Source organism: Malus domestica, chromosome 10 (genome assembly GCF_042453785.1).
Source record: "Malus domestica chromosome 10, GDT2T_hap1".
In the NCBI taxonomy this organism is placed as follows: domain Eukaryota; kingdom Viridiplantae; phylum Streptophyta; class Magnoliopsida; order Rosales; family Rosaceae; genus Malus; species Malus domestica.
Genome location: NC_091670.1, coordinates 35,233,352 through 35,257,364, shown reverse-complemented (window position 1 = coordinate 35,257,364; position 24,013 = coordinate 35,233,352). Strand labels below are relative to the sequence as shown.

At 36.9% G+C, this 24,013-nt stretch overlaps 1 protein-coding gene across 1 annotated transcript; it reads right to left on the bottom strand.

The window, feature by feature from the left end:
- Positions 1 to 1,672: 1,672 nt before the first annotated feature.
- Positions 1,673 to 5,364, bottom strand: LOC103422309 (E3 ubiquitin-protein ligase RSL1-like). Its single transcript, XM_017328686.3, has 4 exons — positions 4,965 to 5,364; positions 4,023 to 4,677; positions 2,783 to 3,543; positions 1,673 to 2,375 (listed from the first exon to the last, which is right to left on the bottom strand). Exons 2-4 carry the CDS (start codon positions 4,443 to 4,445, stop codon positions 1,991 to 1,993), a joined length of 1,569 nt encoding a protein of 522 aa, XP_017184175.2. The 5' UTR covers positions 4,446 to 4,677; positions 4,965 to 5,364; the 3' UTR covers positions 1,673 to 1,990.
- Positions 5,365 to 24,013: the final 18,649 nt, after the last annotated feature.

The following is a 24,013-nucleotide window of genomic DNA, read 5'->3' as shown; positions in this document are numbered from 1 at the left end:
TGTCTATATTTCAACTTTAAAAATCAATAAAAAAATTTGTTTTAAATTATACTCGAATCTTCTTGTTTTATCTTTTCGGTTATTCTTTTCATTGTAGAATCGTCTAATTTCTAGGTCGTTCTTTAGAGATCAACCATGTAATAAAAAATCAATCAAATTAGAAATCGTTAAACCATTTGATGAAAGTTATCAAACTTTTAGGATTTATGTAAGAGAATATGATTATATCTAATCGTAAGAAGTTGAAAAATACTAAACAAAGTGAAGCCCAACGGGCCATTTTCGATTCTTGAGAACAAGCCTAGCCATGCTTGAACAAGGTTAGCAAAAAGCTAAGTCCAAAAAAAGCCAACGAACACCAAATTTCCATGTGTAATTGGTAGTAGGTTTGAATTGAAGCCACTTAAGCACGTAAGTTCCATTAAACATGTTGGGGTGGTGACCTTGATTGAAACTCCCCTTATCCAAAATGCAACGTGTCCTCTTGCAAAACCAAACACCACCACAACCACCACCCGGACAATCATAAGTGGTGGGTGAGTGTGGTCTCTTTCCCATTTACTTAAAAAACATACATGACAAAGAGGGTTTCTATCATACAAAATGGGACAACCATGCTCATTGCATATGAATACAATGTAAATTGGCTCGAAATAGCTCGAATTTGTATTGAATTTGGAGTGGATTTGGTTCGTATCATAAGTGGTGGGTGAGTGTGGTCTTTTTCCCATTTACTTAAAAAACATACATGACAAAGAGGGTTTCTATCATACATAATGGGACAACTATGCTCATTGCATATGAATACAATGTAAATTGGCTCGAAATAGCTCGAATTTGTATTGAATTTGGAGTGGATTTGGTTCGTATCATAAGTGGGGGTGAGTGTGGTCTCTTTCCCATTTACTTAAAAAACATACATGACAAAGAGGGTTTCTATCATACAAAATGGGACAACTATGCTCATTGCATATGAATACAAAGTAAATTGGCTCGAAATAGCTCGAATTTGTATTTAATTTGGAGTGGATTTGGTTCATCTAAGCTTTTGCTTGTTCAGGAAACAACCCAAACTTGAGCTTTGGTTGTTCGGCTGATAAAGCTCGTACACAGCTCATTTACACTAAGTTTGCTTGGAAAACGAGCATTTACAATGTCAACAACAAGATAACAAAGCTTTATCCGACTAAATGAAATCGGTTATATGAATCTTAGAACGTCATTGTACTCGATTTTGCATCAAGTTTTATGTTATCTCCAAATACATTTGATCTTTTCTTCAAGTCTCTTTTCAGGTCTTTCTAGGTCTTCCTCTACCTCTTTTGCCCTAAGCATCTATCTTGTAATCGCATGTTCTAACCGGAGCATTTGTGAGTCTTCGGTTCACATGTCCCAACCGCCTTAATTGATTTTCTCTCATCTTATCTTCAATTGCGGTTACTCCTACTTTATCTTGAATATCCTCGTTCTTAATCTTGTCCTTTCTCGTGAGCCTATACATCCGACGAAACATTCTCATCCCCGTTACACTCATTTTTTGTACGTGTCGATACTTGACCATCCAACATTCCGTGCCATAAAACATTGCTGGCTTTATTTACATTGTCACTAGAAAAAAAATGATATCACTCTTACTTTGATGAATATTTAGTGTTTTTCATCTCAGAGCATCTTAAACGGAAAATATTTTTTCAATTCAATAACATGATAAATGTTATTTCAATTCAATACACTATCTTTTTTTTCCCTCTTTTCTTTCAAGAAGAAAGCTATCGCCTATCAGCAAAGTACATGGACGCTTGCCCTCCTATGTTTTACACAAGGTGCTTTTTAACGGCCGCATATCTCTTTAACACAATGCTTATGAAACTACAAAGGAAAAGAGGCACATAAATCTCCGCAGTGAATAGAGCGAGACACTCTTTACTCCTATGAAAGGTATTCTCGGGTAGCTGTGCAGATTATTTTCCAATTTCAGAAGTCCTATAATTCACTGGATATATTCTTCGTAGTAGTTATCACTTATAACGGAAACAAACCTCTCGAGCCAAGGAAGCTGATGGAGATCTTTCATGGCGTCTGCATAAGAATCTGTACACCGAGGTGGGGATTGATAAGGGGGATGGTCGCTTAAACTGAACCCCCCAGCTAGGAATCTCTGGATCAGCGCCAGCTGCGATCTCTCTTGGTCCGAGTATGCATCCATTATCATGGGGAGTGAATTGAATGTTTCCCACGCCCATTGCTCGGATTCTTGCATAGACTGAGTGACCAAGTCTTGTGTGTTGTTGTCTTCGTCCCAAAAGGCACATTGACAAGTCTGTTGGCTATCCCGATATTCCGCACCACAAGAATAACAGAACTCATGCCCACACCTAAATATGAGGAACACAAAATGCTCAGTAAATTTCAACAACTTGTAACGGAAAGGACGCACTGATTTCTTATCTAATAGTTACACAATGATTCAATAAGCAAACGTATGCCTCTATCAGTAACCTACTCACAGCATATACTGCTTAAAATCAATATTCCCAAGAGCTAAAAATTGTCTGAGATCATAATAACCGACTACAATCTAGAACTCAAATCATTTTTTCATAAAGATTGTACCCTCCCCAGAGGCAAGCAACAAGTTTCCAAGAAATTCAAACACATTGGTTCAAAGCATACAAAACACATTTTTTGGCACAAAAACACACATGAAGATCCATTCTCAATCAACTTAGTCAGTGCTGTTAAAATTGAAATAGTTCGTGTAATATAATGAAAATATTCTTACCAGCACGTCATGTGGTAGCAACCTTGAGAGAGTTCAATCATCCTACGACACTGCTGGCAACGCCTCCAGCTGTTACTTTGTGCCAAGCGATGTAGGGTAATGTCTGCAGCATCTCTCTCTTCCAATGGGAGATTCTGGAACTCCTCGCAGCTCATAGAAGTATGCCAAGGAACCCCACAATCCGCACAGATGAACCTCTGACAAACTGGACATTCAATGCAGCTGTTATCCGACTGACTTGATGAACTTGCCCTAGCTGACAAGCATTCAAGGGGATCAAGCAGGACGGAACAATTTGGAAATGGGCAGTACATTCTATCTGAGTGGAGAATACTTGCTTCTGCAAAGGATTTCTCCAATGACTCGTAAGAAGTGAGTGGAAGAAAAGATTTGCACTCAGCAGTGGAGATGTAATACTTGCATCTCAGTTGAGGACATCTGATGGGGACTTGAGAGGACTGTACCTTCCCATCAACGTATGTTCTCATGCAATGTGAACAGAACTTATGAGAACATTTCATGGTGATCATCATCAAGGATGGTTTATCGTCGCAACAGATGGAACAGTTTTCAAGAGATTCAACACCCTTAGCCGGAAAAGAGACAACTCCAATAGCCACTTGGGCTAATTTTGATGGCCGCTCAAGATCTACATCAGGGGCAAGTTTCAGAACAAAAGCTTCAAGATTACTGGCATGCTCTAAAATCCTTTGCCTCAGTGCCACTAGGATTGGAACTTCAAGTTTCTCCTCATGTGAAACCTGCCAGAAATTCAAGTCATTAAAACAAACTTGACATACAATAAGATGATTTGAAAATTTAATGCTAGTGCTACAACTCAAATGAAGAAAGATGAGGTAATCCTCAAGAGCAATCACTCAAAGTGTAGTTTTCTAAATAACACGGTATTATCCACTTCTCAACTATAAAAATTGTGCTGCTAAAAAGGGTATATAATGGATAATCAAACAGAATAAACCTTTTTTATTTAATGAATTCAAGCACTCACAATGCTGATATTGCAGTGGAGAATCTAGCAATGAACTTATGAAACCCAAATTCGAACTGAAAGTTATTGAAAATCCCAAAATCATATTCCAAAGTACGCACAGAAAGCAAACAGATGGGCCAGAAAAATCAAGGTTAATACAAAAGTCTTGGTTTCATATTTAATACGACTTTCTAAAACGTTAACCGACATGAAGAAAGAAACATTACCGTTTAGTAGTGAAGGACTCACCTGATCATAAAGCAGTTCAGAATCTGTAAATGCATACACCCTACGGACTTTATTCTGCACAGCCTCCACTAAACCATCCATCAGGGCTAAATAGTCAGCCACAAGCTCCTCCACATAAAAATCAAGCCTTTTCTGCACCTGAATTGCAGGAACATTGGTTGATCTTTCCATGACAACTCCGATTCCAGAAAGTCCACAACCGGGGTCCCCATAGCCAGCTATGGACATGCCTTTGAAGAACATTTTCACAGAAAATTCGTCGAGATCATATTTTGACTCATCTTTTGTCTCCCCTTTCACTGGTTCTTCGGTCTCCTTCCAAACTTCATCTTCGTCTTCACAACAGCTCCGGAACTCTTCTTCGTCTTCCTCTCTAACTAAATTAACAGAAACCTCATCACCAGAAATTGCCTGACCCTCCATTTCTTACACAATAACTCTGAAATTCTAAACTTAAAGCTGCGATTATTACTAAAATCCAATCACAAGCAAGCAACCAATCAATCTGAAGCTCTATATTTTCAACAAAATCTCTCCAAATCACAAACAACTGTTCCTTCCAATCACCGACTTCCAAGGCCTATCTCTAAATAATCAAACAAGAAAACCCATCAAGGAATCGATCCAGAACTGCCACTTGTAGCACCACCTCCACCTAAAAATACCACAAGGAAAAACCAATCAACCAATCGATTCAGCTCCTAATTCCGAATCGAAAACCCAGAAAACCCCATCAAGGAATTAATCCAAAAGAACCAAAATTTGATAACTGTTCGCTTATCCATATAAAAAACGAACCAACCAAAGAAAGAAAGAACACAAATTTTCAATTCAATCCCTCCAAAAAAACTGCACAAAATATTAAATAAACATACAAAAATAGGATAAGAGTATGATACTGGAAGGGCAACTGGGCAAGAAAGAAGTGAAGGTTCGAATTACCTTATCCGGGGGAGGGAATTGAAGTGTCTGGAATCAGATTCCTTCTTGGGGTCTGAAGTCTGAGACGGTGTCTTGTAACTGTAGTAAGGGTACAATAAGAACCCTAATCTGACAAATTTCAACCTTTGGTTTGGTGCCTCCCCCACTTACAAGATGCTGTTTTTATTCTATTCTTTTATTACTTGGATTAGATGAAATACCAGAAGGGAGTCCTCAGAATTATTATTGGCAATTGCCGTGTTTGTTGGCGTGAGAGAAAAAGTTAGCGCCTTTGGCCTTTTGCTTTGCCGCCACTCTCTTTCCTAACGCATGCAATTGGGGATGGTATTGCTTGCTTATTTTCTTTCCTAATCATCATTTTCTCTTAGTTTTGTTTTGTATCTTTAGGTAGCATAATTTTAAAAAGGAAATTCTAGGTTATCGTTTAGTATATAAATTGGACGTTGATGATGTAATGCAATCACGTTCAAGTGTTATTTTCTGTATTTACAGTGTAAATATGATTTAGTAAAATGATTGTTAATAACACAAAATGATGTTGCAATTACTATAAGAAAGATTGACAAAAAAAATTAGTATAACAAGGTTGAAGGTAATGTTGTTGACGTCATATTACATTGACAAAGTAGATTATTATTAATTAGACGTGATTCCGTTATTTCTATCAATGGTGATAATTACACGATATGGACATAGGCTATACCATGGATGTCTTATTACAGTATAGATGTAGGTTAGTACTTGGAGACGTCATGAAATCACAATTGTAATTCACTTACGGCCTCCCTACTTAGCGTAATGGAATTACAATATGAGGTTGGCATTCAATGTGTGAATTACGAAAAAGTGTAAACTACAATGTATTGTTCAAATTCACACTCCAAAGTTACATAATAATCTTATTGTTATACCTAATTCCATGTAATGATGTTAGTATTAATATACCAAAGTTGGTCTTTACATTGTGAACCTCATATTACACTGTAAATGTTTGATATTATACTTGAACGTAATCGCATTACAAATTGAAATGGTAGTATTCTTTCCTCACAATTTTCTCATTATTTACCCTATATTTGCTTCCATGTTTCTGTCCTTCTAACTAAACAGTTTCCGGTTCTTAAAAATAAAAGAGCAGCTGTTGGATTAAGTTGGCTTCCAAGAAAATCCACTAACTGTACGATATATGACAATGCCCCTTCCTAGACTGTGCCATTCTGTTCTTAGTCAACAAATCCTGGGGAACTCTGTAGAAATATGAACGCATTAAGACAGACCCTCAAGATTCCCAGCGAGAAAGCTGGGTTTGAAGAAACCTATGCAGTATGCACATGGTGCTTGTCTACTTAGATGAAGGAAATGTGACTTTGTTCTTGACTTTTTTTTTCAACTTCCTGACGATATTGTTTTTTTATTACTAGAATTAAACAAATCCCTGTAAAAGTGGATTAGAAAATGGGACATATCAATGATTACCAAACCCTATTTTCTTAAACTTAATTAATTAGTCAAATGGACCTTTTATTTTATTTCATTACAATAAATATTGTACTTTAATTTTCATCAAAAGAGAAGGAAAAAGTTTGAGGCCAGATGCGGTAGGTTAAAAAGAAAGATTGTATTCACTCAGAAATTGGAACTTGGAGGCTGAATTTATTGTGGAAACAAGATCCATATATGACTGAACTTTAGCGTGGGAAACAAATATTGTAATTTTAGTGCATTACTCCTCAGTACATTTAGAGTTTAATCGAAATATTAATTAAACAAATCTTGGCAATTGTTTACTACAAAATACAGATGCTGGCCATTATATATGTAGTGTATCTATGCTGTGTAGTCTTTGTACCTAATCACTTTCTTGTCCAGCCTTGCAGTTTACAGGCTGAGAATTCAATCATCAATCACGTTAGTGTATAATTCTCACGTTGTTTTGGTATTATTAGTTGGCTATGGTTTTTAATTCCATGGTTTTGTAAGGTTTGGTAAAGGTAGGGTCTTTGGTGTGAAGAAATGAACAAGATGCTTACAGAAGAAAGGGACTTGACTCTATATACGATTGCCCTTGAACAATATGACTGCTCAAAGCTTACATTTACTACACACACTTATTTCTCTTTACATTTAGGGAAGGATGCTCGTCTATAGAAGAATTTTGTTTGACATATACGAGTAGTGAGTCATTTCTCTTTTATTGGCAAATCACGACCTCACATATATTTTAAAATGACTTGTTCAAGGCAAAAAAAAAAATATATATTATGCACACATGTGTCAAATTGTAATTTGACTGTAAAGAGAAATAAGTTCTTAGATGTAAAGAGTCAAACATTTTTCTCTAACGAAAAAACAACTTTATGATACCAAATTATTTACTCCTCAAAATCTAATATTTAGGTCAAACTATAAATTTCGATAACTATACATAAACTTGAATTCAACTCCGAAGTTGATTATATTTTGAGAATTTTCTAACAATATAAAATTAGGAAAACTAATGAAAATGGCTTGAAAACTTTGAATTTTAATGATAAGGACAAAATAAAGGGTAAAGTGAATAGTACCAGGATTGACTTTTTAGTGTAAAAATGTGGTTTTTTGTTATAGTGAACAGGACCGGGAGTTTTTCGTTAAAGTTCCCTATAAAATTCCGGTCCACATTAAATACTGGACCATAGTAAATTTTTGTATTTTGTTATACGTAAATCCAGATTGTTCATTAAATCTGGTTACAGAACATTTTTATAGGGGGATATTAATGACAACTAGTTTGGCCAAGTTGACCTTTAATGTTTTGTTGAAGTTTCTTTGGATTAAGGACTTCTTGAATTTTATCCAAAATGTTCTAGTTGATGAAGATTGTATCAATTTTTAATATTTTTAGTACCATAGTCACTCAGTACTACGGTACGATGATATTCCTCTTCACTTGGAAGTAAGATTTTTAGGTTCAAATCTCATGGATGACGAATTTGTTACCAAATTAGGTTGCCCATTGTGTGGCTTAGCCGAACTCCCTCTCCCCCTAGTGTAAAAATATCAATGTACTAAAAAAAAATCATAATAAAGCTCCTATCATTTCATTTGGGGGAAAAAAAAAAGAAGACATCACTTATATAAAAATTTGTAAAGTTGAATGTCTATACCCCATATTTATTCAAGTTGGAATAAAATCGGGCTTGAATTTTCTTTTATCTGCTTGTTGGTAAATTAGTATTTGGTTGCAAATGACAAACTCTTTTGTGAAAGGTTTCATAAGTTCATAGTTGGGGTGCAACTCGAACGGGTTGGAAGGTCAACCTAATCCTATCTCAATTTTTACAATTCGGGTTCGGGTTCATGTTGGATTTCATTCGGGTTCATTTGGGCTCAAGTTTAATTGGGTTAAGGTTTACTTGGGTTCGGTTTGGGTTGCCCAACTTTTTTAAGTTTAATCTTGTAACAACTTAATTTCCAAGAATTCCTAAAAAAAAATTTCAGCCAAGTAGCATCAAGGCTAGCTAACTCTAATTTCATAAATCAATCTACTATAAAGCTTTAGGATTTAGAGACTACGAATATAGGCTGACTAATCAAAGCCTCTTATTCCCTAAAAGCTTAAGTAATTATAAAGGGTAATTTGATAAAAATTATTAGAAAGGGCGTTGGTTTTTGGACTTGGCACACTTGCGTGTAGTATAAGCATTAATTGATGTGGGTTACAATCTGATTAGATTGGGTTTGGTTAGTCGGGTTGGGTAGGGTTGGGGATGGACGGGCAAATTATCAACCCAACTCAACACAATCAATGAATGGGTTGAAATTGAGTTGGCTTCGGACGGGTTATAATAATAATAAATAAATAAACCCCATTTGTTCGGGTTTAAAGTCAGATTAAACATGAACGGATTTGGATTGGCACAACCCAAGTTGTACCTCTAGTTCATAGAAATTATTCGTGCTTTTAATATTAGGTAATGTGCCCACTCATCATGTGTCTTTGCAATAAAAAATGGGTCCTGAAGATTCTCTGTTTCACGTAACTAAACGTAAGTTGGCGTTATATTTTTCAAGGAATTCTAATCCTTGAATTCTAATCCTTGAAGCTAAAAACTTGTGATGTGTCAGGTCTATATAGAGTTATAACAAATGAATGGACAAAATCCAATTTTTAAGTGTTAATACAATTCCTGTGGAACACGGAATACAAGGTATCCTATCTAGGGTTTTATTCTATCATATGACCTCACCAACGGAGGTTTCAGTCGTCAGAGGCAAGGATTTAAATATCGATAATATCGGCAAAATATCACCGATATTATCGTTTTTTTGAAGATCCGAAATTTTTTTAACTATCCAAATAATTTTCGTCAAAATATCACGATATTATCAATAATATCACGATATTTTCGATATTTTCGATAAATATCGATAATATCACAACATAATATTAAAAAATACTTAAATATGTTGAGAAAACTCAACATATACTTCACTTGATCATAGCCAAAAGGCCATTCAAGCTAGGATTTTCTCAGCTGGGGGAATGTGGCTTTTATAGGAAAAATTGCTTGCTCACTGCCCTCACATGGGCGATGTGGGACTCCCCCAATGGAAGAGAAAATCAGAATTTTGGCCGAAATTTTACACCCACTTTAAACGGCCATAACTTTGTCAAAACGCAACGAAATCAAGCAAGACAAAAACGAAAGTTGTAGCCCTCGAAGAGACGAAGAGAATGGTACCTCACACAACGTCTAAATCGTCGTGGTTTGCCCGGAAAATGCCTCGAAAGTCACTGAGATCGGCGGAAACTGGGTAAGATTCAAATGAGTATAACTTTTTTAATACTCAACAAAATTGAGTGAAACAAAAAGGAAAGTTGTACTACTCGACGAGACGAAGAGATTGATACCTTGCAAGCCGGCCAACTCGCCGTGGTTTGGCCGGAAATTGCCTCGAAAGCCACTGAGGTCGCCGGAAATTGGGTAAGATTCAAATGAGTATAACTTTTTCAATACGCAACGACATTGAGTGAAACAAAAAGGAAAGTTGTAGCCCTCGAAGAGACGAAGAGAATGGTACCTTACACGACGTCTGACTCATTGTGGTTTGGCCGGAAATTGCCTCGAAAGCCACTGAGGTCGCCGGAATCTGGGTAAGATTCAAATGAGTATAACTTTTTCAATACTCAACGAAATTGAGTGAAACAAAAAGGAAAGTTGTACTACTCGACGAGACGAAGAGATTGATACCTTGCACGCCGGCCAAAATTCAATTGACACACTCCTGGCTTCCAAAATTCAATTCTTTTACTTTATATAAACTTGAAAAAACATAATCGGCATCCAAATTAAAGTTTAGTCTTATTCTTATGTGTAAGAAATTTAAAGTATCAAATTCGGTACATTATTCTTCATCATTTTATTCACTTCCCTTTTTTTTTTAATATCCTAAATAAAACCTCCAAATATTGTACTAATTAATTATATATAAATGATTATGGTGTGTTTAAACTTCTTTCATTAATTACTACATATTTTCTATACTCACAATGTTTGCCAGCTCGCTATATAATCAACTTAAATCAGTTAAATCCATCATGCAATGCATTTCCTTCCAATTTTTTGTGATAAACTAATAGATAATTGACTAAATAAACATCCTACAAAGTTTCATTAAAAATTTCCAAGTTTTTCTTACAATTTCCGTGGTTTCCATGTAATTTTTATCGATATCGATATTTTACCGATATTTCCATCGATATTTCCGTGTTTTCGGACTACCGATATTTCTGATATTACCGATATTTTCTTCCTTGGTCAGAGGCAATGTTTTGGAGGCCACAGCCTTGAGGCTGTACCGCTCTGCTCTGAAGCCAATGACTTGTCCTGGTACTGAAGCAGCAATGGTAAACGCCATGGCTGATTTAGGCATCAGCACAGACTTCCGACTGTGCCGAGGGAAAAAAATTCGAATGCGCTTTGAGTTGAAACGCTCCAAACTCAAGGTATTATTTTAAGGCCCACTACTATATTTTTCACCTGTTACTATTCACACGCTCCTAAACCCTAAACCTCATGGGCCTCTACTGCTCTACTGCACCTTGGGCCTTCCCAATGGCATGAATTTGGGTCTTGGTGTGAGTTTGAGCTCATCTCCATACGCCTAAACCATTAATTTTAAAGAAAAAATAATGAAAAGGGCTTGAAAACTTTGAGTTTTAACGATAAGGACAAAATAAAGGGTAAAGTGAATTGTACCATGATTGATTTTTTAGTGTAAAAATGTGATTTTTTGTTAAAGTGAACAATATCGTGGGCTTTTCGTTAAAACTCCCTTAGTTTTATTTATTTTATGTTTTATTGTTTATTTTTGTTAAATTTTCGTTTTTACCATACCACAACACCAAACTATCATCTTTATGTTCTACAAAATGTATTTTCGGTGAAAAATTTCTTATAATCCATTTCAAAATTTTCAAAAACAAGGATATAAATCAAAATCCAAATGTAAAGGGATTTGAATCTAAATAAAGTAATGTAGGAAAAATAATCAATGGAAAAAGAAAAAAGGAGGAAAAAAAAAAGGATACGATCGTTACTTCGCTACCGATCATCATTGAAGGGTGTCACTAGAAAGATAGTGACTGTATCCCGATCATCCTTGAAGGGTGTCACTAGGAAGATAGCGACTTTATCCAAACCAAGTCACTAGCTTCATACTGATCCGTCTCTTTTCAAATTTTTTTTTAGTTTTTTTTTTTCTTTTACTTTCTTACCATAACAACAAACTTGTTGTAGGCCTATTTGATTGAACTAATCTAAGGGATTAGAGAGAGAGGGGGCTGGCGGTATTGAGAGAGAAGAGAGAGTGATTTAATTGTGAGGTGTGTTTGTATTACCCCATTGTGCCTTTATTTATAGCAGTAGGATAGGTAAAAACATTTCCCTTTAGGATTACAACTCTTAATAGGTAATCAACTCCTAATAGAAAATATAAGATACATTCCTAAATCTACTAGGATTTACACAATCACATTCCTATTCTAAATATAATTGCAACACTCCCCTTTGAGTGTGTAAATACTTAACAAACCATCACATCAGATCTTCAGTAGAGAAGGTAGAATAGTTAATGAAGTCATCGACACAACAGGTGAAAGCGAGTATCAAATTTTAAGAAAGTATGCATTGGTAGTAAAACTCATAAAACCCCGCTATGGTAAAACCCAAGGTATGGGGAAATAGGCCTGGCAAACGGGTCGTGTCAGTCGTGTTCGTGTCGTTTTCGTGTAACACCTGTTATCTTAACGGGTCGTGTCGTGTCACACCCGTTATCTTAACGGGTCCTTAACAGGTCGTGTCACTTTACCCAACGGGTAAAGTGACCTGACCCGTTATGACCCGTTAAGAAAAATATATTTTTTTCTTAAATTTGCACATACCACACATTGCCACATAAATATTACTTCAAAACATTAAAACACATTTGTCGTTTAAGTACTACATCTACACTCGAAAATAAGAGCCTAATAAAAAAATAATACATACACTACTAATCTATTACAAATTTTAAATGTGCAAGGATATGCAAAATGAAACAGTTTTTGTTTTCAAGGTTGTGAAATCTTTCTCAAAAGTTTAAACCTCAATTTACAAAATCCTCGATTTACATCGATCATCATGAAATTGCATTAGAACTTTGGCTTGATCTATTGCCTTCAAGAGTTATGTTGATGATGTTTTCAGTAAGGTTTTCCACGTCATAACTATCTTCTGCATAAACTAAGCATAGAAAAACCAAACATTAAAAATCATTCAAATTATGAGAAGTTTACCAAAATAATTATGAAAAAAAATAAAACAATAGTACTATACCATACTTTTATTAAGTATAAACATAAGATTTTGTGGTATCCATTAGTGTAAATATTTTAAATTGAAGATCGAATTCAATCATTGTATTCATATAAGGTCAAGGAGTGTAGTTGTAAAAAATCATCAAAATCGGAGTTAAATTAACCGTTAAATCGTGATTTTTCGTTTATAACCGTCAAAAAGTTTTGTCCCGTTACGTGCTCTCTGAATGTTTGTTTTTTGCAATTTTTGGTGTATGCGATCTCGAAATATGTACAAACATGTTTGACGGTTGGATCATTGAAACTAATTTCGTAGAATGAGTATCCCATCAAAACAATAGATTCACTAATACTTAAGAGTTTATTCATACTTTTATTAAGTATAACATAAGATTTTGTGGTTTCCACTAGTGTAAATATTTTAAATTGAAGATCGAATTCAATCATTGTATTCATATAGGGTCAAGGAGTGTAGTTGTAAAAAATCATCAAAATCGGAGTTAAAATGACCGTTAAATCGTGATTTTTCGTTTATAACCGTCGAAAAGTTTTGTCCCGTTACTTTATCTCTGAATGTTTGTTTTTTGCAATTTTTGGCGTATGCGATCTCCAAGTATATATAAACATGTTGGACGGTTGGACCATTGAAACTAGTTTCGTAGAATGAGTATCCCATCAAAACAATAGATTCACTAATACTTAATAGTTTATTCATACTTTTATTAAGTATAATATAAGATTTTGTGGTATCCACTAGTGTAAATATTTTAAATTGAAGATCGAATTCAGTCATTGTATTCATATAAGGTCAAGGAGTGTAGCTGCAAAAAATCATCAAAATCAGAGTTAAAATGACCGTTAAATCGTGATTTTTTTTTTATAACCGTCGAAAAGTTTTGTCCCGTTAATTGATTTCTGAATGTTTGTTTTTTATAATTTTTGACGTATGCGATCTCGAAGTATATACAAACATGTTTGACGGTTGGATCTTTGAAACTAGTTTCGTAGAATGAGTATCCCATCAAAACAATAGATTCACTAATACTTAATAGTTTATTCATACTTTTATTAAGTATAACATAAGATTTTGTGGTATCCACTAGTGTAAATATTTTAAATTGAAGATCGAATTCATTACTTGTATTCATATAGGGTCAAGGAGTGTAGTTGTAAAAAATCATCAAAATCGGAGTTAAAATGACCATTAAATCGTGATTTTTCGTTTATAACCGTTGAAAACTTTTGTCCCATTACTTGATCTCTGAATGTTTGTTTTTTGCAATTTTTGGCGTATGCGATCTCGAAGTATATACAAACATGTTTGATGGTTGGATCATTGAAACTAGTTTTGTAGAATGCGTATCCCATCAAAACAATAGATTCACTAATACTTAAGAGTTTATTCATACTTTTATTAAGTATAACATAAGATTTTGTGGTATCCACTAGTGTAAATATTTTAAATTGAAGATCGAATTCAATCATTGTATTCATATAGGGTCAAGGAGTGGTTGTAAAAAATCATCAAAATCGGAGTTAAAATGACCGTTAAATCTTGATTTTTCGTTTATAACCGTAAAAAAGTTTTGTCCCGTTACTTGCTCTCTGAATGTTTGTTTTTTGCAATTTTTGGCGTATGCGATCTCGAAGTATATACAAACATGTTTGACGGTTGGATCGTTGAAATTAGTTTCGTATAATTTGTATCTCATGAAGTTCAATGGTGTGTGTGTGTGTATATATATTTATTTATTAAGTAGATTTAAATCTATTTATTTTGTATGTATAATTATTATAGTTTTTAGGGGTATAAAATTTAATATATATATATATATATATAATTATTATAGTTAATATTTTGGGTATAATTATTATAGTATATATAATTATTATAATTATTATAGTTAATTTAATATATATATATATATATATAATTATTATAGTATTTTTTTAGGGTTATAAATTATTAAATTAATATTCTGCTTATCGTGTATCGTGTTATCCACGTGTATACCCGAACAAACCCGTTATCTTAACAGGTGTTTATCGGGTTACCCGATAACGACCCGTTTCGTTATCGTGTCGACCCGAACACCTGTTAATTTCGTGTCGTGTCGTGTCGTGTCGGGTTATCGGGTCGTGTCAGGAATTGCCAGGCTTAGGAAAACCTATAGACTAAGGAGAAAAGTAAGAAGTATGCATAATGTCTAAAACAAACGTCAAACAAGACGAAAGTAGTGAACTCAACAGAGTATGATCATCCCAGGATGGGTGCCTCATTAAAACCTCGTTAGGTCGCAAAAACCCAGTGGGAAAAATGCTCCTAATCGTAGGAAAAAAAGTACATTAAGATCAAGTGAGTAACTTTAGGATACTCCCCCTGAGTTAGACATAACTTCTAAATAAGAGAACTACAAGCGATTCAACTAAGATAATTTACGCATACTGATTCTTTGGACGAGCTTCTGAAAATTAAACTTAGGCAATGACTTGGTGAAGAGATCGGCCAGGTTGTCCTGAGAACGAATTTGCTTGACTTCAATGTTCTGATGCTGCTGTTGTTGGTGTGAGTAAAAGAACTTTAGCGCTATGTGCTTAGTGTTGTCTCTCTTGATGTATCTCTTCTTTACTGCTCGATACATAATGCATTGTCTTCAAAGATCGTCGTAGGAAGGTTAACGACAGATGTAAGATCACTAGTGCTTCGAATGTGTTCCATGACTTTTCTCAGCCAAAAGCATTCACGCAATGCCTCATGTAGGGCGAAAATCTCAGCATGATTCGACGAAGTTGCAACTGTCATTTTCTTAGTAGACCTCCAAGATATAGCGGTGTTTCCAACGGTAAAGACATAACCCGTTTAAGAACGTGCCCTATGTAGGTCAGACAAATATCCAGCATATGCGTAACCAACAAGGTAGGAATCAATTTGAGTACCATAGGGGGCGGCAACACTTGAAAATTCGCTAGTATAAAACAAGCCCAAATATGTTGTACCCTTAAGGTAGAGAAAAATGTCTTGAAAATCATTCCAGTGTTTGCGTGTAGGCGCATTGCTATATCTAGCTAATAGATTTATAGCGAAGGAAATGTCGAGTCTAGTGCATTGAGCCAAGTACAATAAAGCCCTAATTGCACTTAGGTAAGGAACTTCGGGTTCCAAAATCTCTTCATCATCCTCCTTTGGATGGAAGGGATCTCGTTTAGCATCTAGAGTTCGAACGACCATAGGTGTACTCGAATGCTTCGATTTAGCCTCATTAAAATGATGTAAAACCTTCTAGGTGTAGTTCAATTGATGTACTAGGATTTCATCCGACCAATGCTCGGTCTCCAGGCCGAGGCAATATCAAATTTTCCCAAGATTTTTCATCTCAAATTCTAATTTCAAGTGCGTAGCAGTTTCCTCAAGCTCTGTGGGAGTTCCGATGAGGTTCATGTCGTTGACATAAACTGTAACGATTGCAAATCTGGAATGTGACTTCTTTATGAACATGCATGGACATAATTTGTTGTTCACATAACCCTGACTTGTCAAAGATTCACTCAGATGGTTATACCACATCCGTCCGGATTGTTTCAATCCGTAGAGTGACCTCCTCAACCTCATCAAGAAAGTGTTCTGTGGTCTAAAACCATTTGAACCAGTCAATTAAAGTCCTTCTGGAACTTTCATATATATCGCCATATCTAGATCCCCATAGAGATACACGATTTCCACGTCCATAAGCTGCATATTCAGTTTTTTCGATAACTCCCAAATTGATTAGGTAGCAGAATGTTATAACGTCCATTACAGGGAAATACGTCTCCTTGTAATCAATCACAGGGCGCTGAGTGAAGCCTTATGTTATAAGGCGTGCTTTGTATCGCACTATTTCATTATTCTCATTATGTTTCCTCACAAAAACCCACTTGTAACCAACAGGCTTCATATATGGATGAGTAGGAGCTACGAGCCCAAACACCTTACGTTTCTAAGTGAATCGAGTTCGACCTGGATTGCTTGTTTCCAGTTTGACCAGTTATTTCTACTTCAACATTCATCGACGGAACGTGGTTCAATGTCATCGCTAAACGTGATGTTAGTAGATACTGAGTACGCAAAGGCATCGTCAACAATCATCTTATTCCAATTCCAAACATCGTCCAATACTGCGTAGTAGACCGAAATCTCACAATTCTTGGGAGGCTGACATGTTTCATATGAAGTATTACCGTAATCTAGAATAACCTCATGCATTTGAATGAATGAGTGAGCGATAGTCGAATTCAAACTAGGGTCACTAGTTGGTGCCATTTTCCTCTTCTGGGGTTGTGAATCTTTTGAACCAAAGGGTCTGCCACGCTTCAGGGTTGGAGAAAATGATTAGCTAGCCACCAATGTACCTTGCCGCGTGGAAGGTGTGGCTTCCCCACCTTCGGGGACGGTTCGGTATTCCCATATGGGTTGTTGACGTACGCAAGGTACATCTATCATTGCAGGTGCGTTTGTAATAAGTATATGTGATCTTGTCACCTTTGTTAGATCATTAAAAGCATCTGACATGCTTTGAGCAATGCTCTGAAGATCTATAATTGGTTGCACTTCAGTTTCAAACTGGGTAGTGCAGGGATCTAAATGAGATATAATGAGAGCATACCACGACAATTCGTGGTGTTCTACGGGAATGTTAGCATGCTTATATCCCCCTAACAATAAGAAGATTGTCTCATCAAAGTGACAATCCACAAAACATGCGGTAAAGAAATCTTCTATCAAGGGTTCCAAATAACGAACAATTGATGGCGAATCATAACCGACATAGATTCCCATTTTTCTCTGATGACCCATTTTGGTACGTAGTGGTGGCGCTATTGGCAAATAAATTGTGCACCCAAACACCAGTAAATGCAAGACGCTATGCTCGTATCCAGTGACCAACTGTAACGATAAATGTGGTTGAGTAGCGGTGAGCCTTAGGCCGACCAGCATGGTTGCGTGCAATATTGCATAGCCCCAGGCAGATACTGGTAGTTTGGTTCACATAACCAAAGTTCGAGCTATCAATTGAAGGTGCTTTATGAAAGCTTCTGTCATGCCGTTTTGGGTGTGAACATGGGGTACATGATATTCCACATCAATCTTTACTGACATGTAATAATCGTCAAAAGTCTGTGACGTAAACTTTCTAGCGTTATCCAGTCGAATCGACTTAATCGGATAATAAAGGTGGTGAGCCTTTAGCTTAATAATTTGTGTTATGAGTTTAACAAGCGCAGCATTGCATGTGGACAACATGCAAGCATGTGATCATCGTGTTGATGCATCAACCAATACCATAAAATATCTAAATGGTCCGCATGTTAGTTGGATAGGTCCATAAATGTCCCATTGAATCCTCTGAAGAAACTTAGGGGGGTAATGAATAATCTTTGTATGTGAGGGTTCAATATTCAACTTCTCTAAAGAACATGCTTAGCATGGCAAGAATCCAAGGTAGAGAGGTAACCGACCCATGTGATGATATGAGGATACAGTGCATCATATCACGTCCAGAATGTCTCAAACGGTCATGCCAAAGCATAAGAGTGCTTTGGAACCCAAGCATAGGGCCGACCATACTGTGGGCTTCTATGCCGCGAATGGTTATGATGTACAACCCACTCGGCAGACGTTCCAACTTTTCGTGAATACACTCTGTCCATATTCATACGAAGTGATACAAAGAAATTCAAAACCATTATCTTCAGTGGTTTCAATATGATATTGATTACCTCAAATATCTCTAAAATTTAGCAATGTTCTTCTGGAACATGGAGAATAAAGTGTTTCCTTAATGGTTAAGATAGTACCATTGGACAATATGATATAGGTCTTTCCGTATCCTTCAATCATGTTGGATAGGCCTGAGAGAGTTATCAGAGAGCTTTATGAGGTGTTAAGTTAGTAAAATAGTGTCGGTCATACAAGATGGTGTGCGTGGTTGAACTATCTGCCGGACAACTAACTTCCCCACTAGACATACCTAGAAATAAATTGATTGAATTGGTCACATGCATAAATATAATTCCATTCATTCAATTTACGCAATTCGAGAAAATAATATCCATCAAATAACAATCCATAATTCAAAACAAACCAAAACCAAACAAATTATTCCAAAGACTTAGAAAAATTGTTCAAAATTAAACCATAAACCTAGAAAAATAGGGGAGAGGGGGTAGCCACTCCTAGTGGGTTCGGCCACTAGGGGTAAACACCCTAAAAACATGTCTAATTTATTCATCCATAGGAGTTGATGCCTTCTGAAAATTCGATATCTCCATTGATGTAGTCACATATTCCGAATCTTCCACATATGCAAAGTTAGACTCACGACGAGAATGACACTTAGCAATAGCTTCGGGGGAAGCTCGGCATACACGTGACCAATGATCATTTGACCCACAGCGGTAACACATGTCCATTTCAGTGGAAACAGGTTAAACAAGAGCTTTCCCTTGTTATTAAAGTTTGGGGCCTTAGGGGCAAGTGGTGGACGCTGTTGGGTCACATTTTCTCCCTTAGGAGTGGCACTCTATTAACCTTGGGCCCGTGGTTGAACTTACTGCCCATTGCCAAGCCACGATGGTTCTTTCGTCGTTTATGACTGTTAGAATTGGTCGCATGCACTTCAGACGCGGCATTCGAGCCAGTCGGTCGAGCTTGATGATTTTTCATCAAAAGCTGGTTTTGCTTCTCAGCTAGAAGTAAACAAAGATCAAATCTGAAAACTTTGTGAATTTTTGTGCCCTATAATGTTCCTGTAGGACAATATTGGTGGCGTGGAAAGTCGAATAGGTAATCTCCAAGAGATCTGATTCAGTTAGTTCTATTTTACAGAATTTTAGTAGTGAACAGATTCTACAAACATCAAAGTTGTACTCATTCACAGACTTAAAGTCCTGGAAGCGAAGATGCTGCTAGTCATGTCTTGCTTTAGGCAAGTAGATGTCTTTTTGGTGATCAAAACGGTCGGCCAGAGTAAGCCAGAGGGTGCGTAGATCCTCCTCATCGAGGTAGTTAGTCTACAGTACATCATGGATGTGTCTTCGAATAAAGATCATTGCAGTAGCTTTCTGAGCTTCATCGACAGGTTTAGCGTCATTTGGTTCCTCGATGGTGGCTCTAATTCCTTTTCCAGTGAGATAAAGCTTCACTTCTTGAACCCACTTCAGATAGTTTCTTCTTGAGACTTCTAGAGCAGTGAAATCGAATTTGTTCAAGTTCGACGTGTCCCTATAACAGAGGGTACAAAAAACGTGATTAGTTATATGGTAAGCCATAGACATATATCATAGAACATACGAGTTCTATAGACATGTATTCTTTTAATTTATGCATGAAAACTACAGGTTTCATGTGGTATGTTTTGAATTAAAACTTCAGGTTTCAAAGGCACTAATTTTGAAACTACTTGTTCAAATTAGTTTTTATGAACGATTAGTTCATAAGGAGAGGTTCATACAAGAAACACAGAATGCAATATGCTGATTTAAGTGTAGTGGATTTGAGTTTCTTCGGAACTCAAGTGTGAGAGCTTCATTTGTCACATCCTGGCCCGGGGCGGACCACTTCCCGGGCCCGCTCTACCACCGTAGCACGATATTGTCCGTTTTGGGCTTACCATTCCCTCACGGTTTTGTTTTTGGGAACTCACAAGCAACTTCCCAGTGGATCACCCATCGTGGGAGTGTTCTGGCCTCCTTCTCGCTTAACTTCGGAGTTCCTACAGAATTCGAAGCCAGTGAGCTCCCAAAAGACCTCGTGCTAGGTAGGGATGAGAATATACATATAAGGATCACTCCCCTGGGCGATGTGGGATGTTACATCATTACTATGAAAGTATGTCAACGGTTCAAAGTATAAAAATAAATTATTGAATCGTTAATGTCCATAAGTGATCCAGGTCAATAATTTTGGGTTAATTATCAAATTAATAAACTGCAGGTCACTTTTAATTAATTCAATAAATCGGGCCATACAGTGTCGATTGTAGAAGCAAAAATAATAATAACATTCGGGTGCTAAATAATAGCATTTGGTCGGAAAAAAAATATCTCAAAAATGATTTGGGCTCGGGTTGGCTGCAAAAGGCAGCCTAGCAGCAGCAACTGCTGGCTTTGGGCCGAATGGGGGGCACGAGTCAGGCCCAACATATTTTTGGCCTTAGGTTCGCATGGGTAGCCTAGCCGAAGCCGGGTCTGGGTTGGGGCAGACTTCAACCCAGTAGACAAAGCTGTGAGAATCGGGCCAGGGCGTGTGACATAGCCCAATGGGCTACAAACTGCTTCAGGTAGGTTTTGAACCATGGGACAACGGGCTAAGAAGGCTGCAGTCTTTCTTGGTTGGGCCTAAGGGACTTCAGGCCCAATAGAGCTAATCAGGCCAAAGCCTAGGTTATTTGGGTCAGCGCAACAAGCCCAAAGACTTCTACCGTGTGGTCAACTCAAGGCTTCATGCCAGTGGTGGTCCGATGGTGCCACGGTGGATGATGCGGCGGTAGTGCCGTACAGTGCCCAATGTTTTTTTTTTTGGGACATCCCTAGGGTTTGAAAAACCCTGAATTGCTTCTAATTTATTTATATGCTTTGACTGACAAAAAAATAAAAAGAACACATAGTAAATATAATTGCGTAATGCATGAAACAAATATATGAAATACACAATATATATGTATATATATATATATATATCTATATTAAGGAAAATATAAACATAGAGGTGTTCATGCATCATGGGGAATGTTTTCATGCTTCATGGACATTTCAAATATCTTCCTTTATTTTAAGCGTACCTGATTAGCAGAAAACAAATATAAGCCCTTGAATTTTGTAGAAGATAGTCTCCTCATACGATCCGTCAATTCCTCAGCTTCTGGTAAGAGTATGTTGATAACGTGTTGTAGGCTTATTTTATTGAACTAATATAAGGGATTAGAAAGAGAAGGGGTTGGCGGTATTGAGGGAGAAGAGAGAGTGATTTAATTATGAGGTGTATTTGTATTACCCTATTGTGCCTTTATTTATAGTAGTAGGATAAGTAAAAACCTTTCCCTTTAGGATTACAACTCTTAATAGGTAATCAACTCTTAATAGGAATATAAGATACATTCCTAAATCTACTCGCACCACGTGTTTCCTAAAATTAATTTAGGACATTCCCAAGATTTTGGACACCTACAAATCTCTTTGGGTGCCCCGCTATTAGTTTTCATTATTTTTTCTATTTTTCCACTTTAAAAATCAATGAAAAATAGTTTCGGGAGCTAATAAAGGATAAAATCACATCCAAAGGTCTTTCAACATTTTCATTGATTCCCACACAAAATATTTCCTAAAACTAAAAGCTTCAATTTTTCACAAAAACTATGAGTTAGACAACCCACATTTTCCAATCGATTTTAAGAACTCTTATAAAATTCATTATAAGCCAAAATTTGAATTATTCTAGTCACACCACATATTTTCTTACTCCTATATAAATACCTACCCATGGGGAAGAAGAAAGTACTATATATATATTGTGTGTGTGTGTGTGTGTGTGTGTGTGTGTGTAGGGTAAGCCATAAACCCTAGCAAAAGCTCTGTAACTCTTGTCTGCAGGTGCACTTGAGTGTGTGTGTGTGTGTGTGTGTGTGTGTGTGTGTAGGGTAAGCCGTAAACCCTAGCAAAAGCTCTGTAACTCTTGTTTGCAGGTGCACTTGAATTCATATAATTCTGACAAATGGGATCAAATAAAACGAGGAGCACTTCACTCATAGGAAATGAGATGGGCTTCCGCGCACATGAAATGAGGTGGGCTCGGTGCACAGAAAACAAGGCAAAAAAGAGACGAGTTTCTGGCACGCAAAATAGGGCGTGTTCCTTGCACGTATAACGAGGCAAGCTCAGCGAATGAAAAAAATGGTGCTAAAAACGAGACGAGGCAGCACACAAAAAATGAGGCGGACTCGGGTGCATGGGTCCGTCATTGTTGCCTGCACGAAGCATTGGTGCTCTAGTTGGAGCATAGATAAGCCATTGTCAATATGGGGTAGGGTTTAGTTTTAATCTCACAGGCAACCATTGTTGCCCGTATGAATCAATTGTGTTGGCGGTAAGGCATTTATAGGGGTATGGTTTAGTTTTAATCCCACGTGTCAAGCAAGGTTTACCGTACAAACCATAGGTGTCGGGGATAAGCCATTTATATGGGATATATTTAGTTTTAATCCTACGGGTCGACTGTTGTTGCCCGTACGAAGCTTTGGTATTGGGGATGGGCATTTATAGGCCGTTGCAATAGGGGTAGGGTTTCATTTTAAACTTAAGGATTTACCATGGCTGGTTGGACAAAGCATTGTTGCCGAGGGTGGGGTATTTATAAGTCTGTATCAACGATGATATAATTCACACTAAAATCGTAACTTTTAACATAGCAAACTAAGATAGCGAGAATATTTTGGTGTGCTCTCTACATATCCCTAAGGGAACATTGATTGCCATGCCCATTGATCCAATTACGAGTACTTTTGCCTGAAAGGGTTGCGGCCAAAGGAAATGCAGTTTGCGACAGGGCTGCTCTCTGGCTGCAACTATTGCTGGCGGGCGCTTAATTAAGTTTCATTTCTGGAGGGGACTGAAAAGCCTTTGTGAGTGGAATGACACCGCTAATAGCAGGGTTTGACTTTGCAAATGCAGTTTTCTAGGCCCAAGCCAACAAGGACATGCCTCCAGCACCTGAGAGAACAGCCGCATAAGCCCATACCTGAAGTTATATGATGCCTTGCAATTAAGGGCTCATAAAATTAGATGCTAGCAAATCCCCCAATGCCACATATTTGAGCAGGCCAGCTGATGAAGCGTTCAATAGTCCTACCACAACCAGAGCCGTGGGATTGGGATTTGTCTCTCACTGTACACTCTGGGAAGGCTTATCCCTTGAAATGTTATAGCGAGCGGTAATTAGCGGTCTAGTACCTACTAAAGGGGACAAAAATTAGTTTGATCAGTTATTGTTCATGGATACAGTACTTTACAGACTGTTTGATAAGAGAACGTTTACCTAAGGCACAATATGTTAACATAACAATTGCTGTCTATTTGATTTTGTAGTAGGGTATTTTTGGCATTTAAGTATTAGGGTTTCTTAGGTTTATTGCTCTATAAATAGAGCTTGTAATTTAGTTTGAGAATAAGTTAGTCA

Coding starts and splice junctions, on each gene's coding strand:
- LOC103422309 (XM_017328686.3), bottom strand. CDS start 4,445: ATGGAGGGTCAGGCAATTTCTGGTGATGAGGTTTCTGTTAATTTAGTT. Junction 3,544..4,022: donor CTGAACTGCTTTATGATCAG/GTGAGTCCTTCA, acceptor AATTTCTGGCAG/GTTTCACATGAGGAGAAACT. Junction 2,376..2,782: donor TGCTACCACATGACGTGCTG/GTAAGAATATTT, acceptor CCTCATATTTAG/GTGTGGGCATGAGTTCTGTT.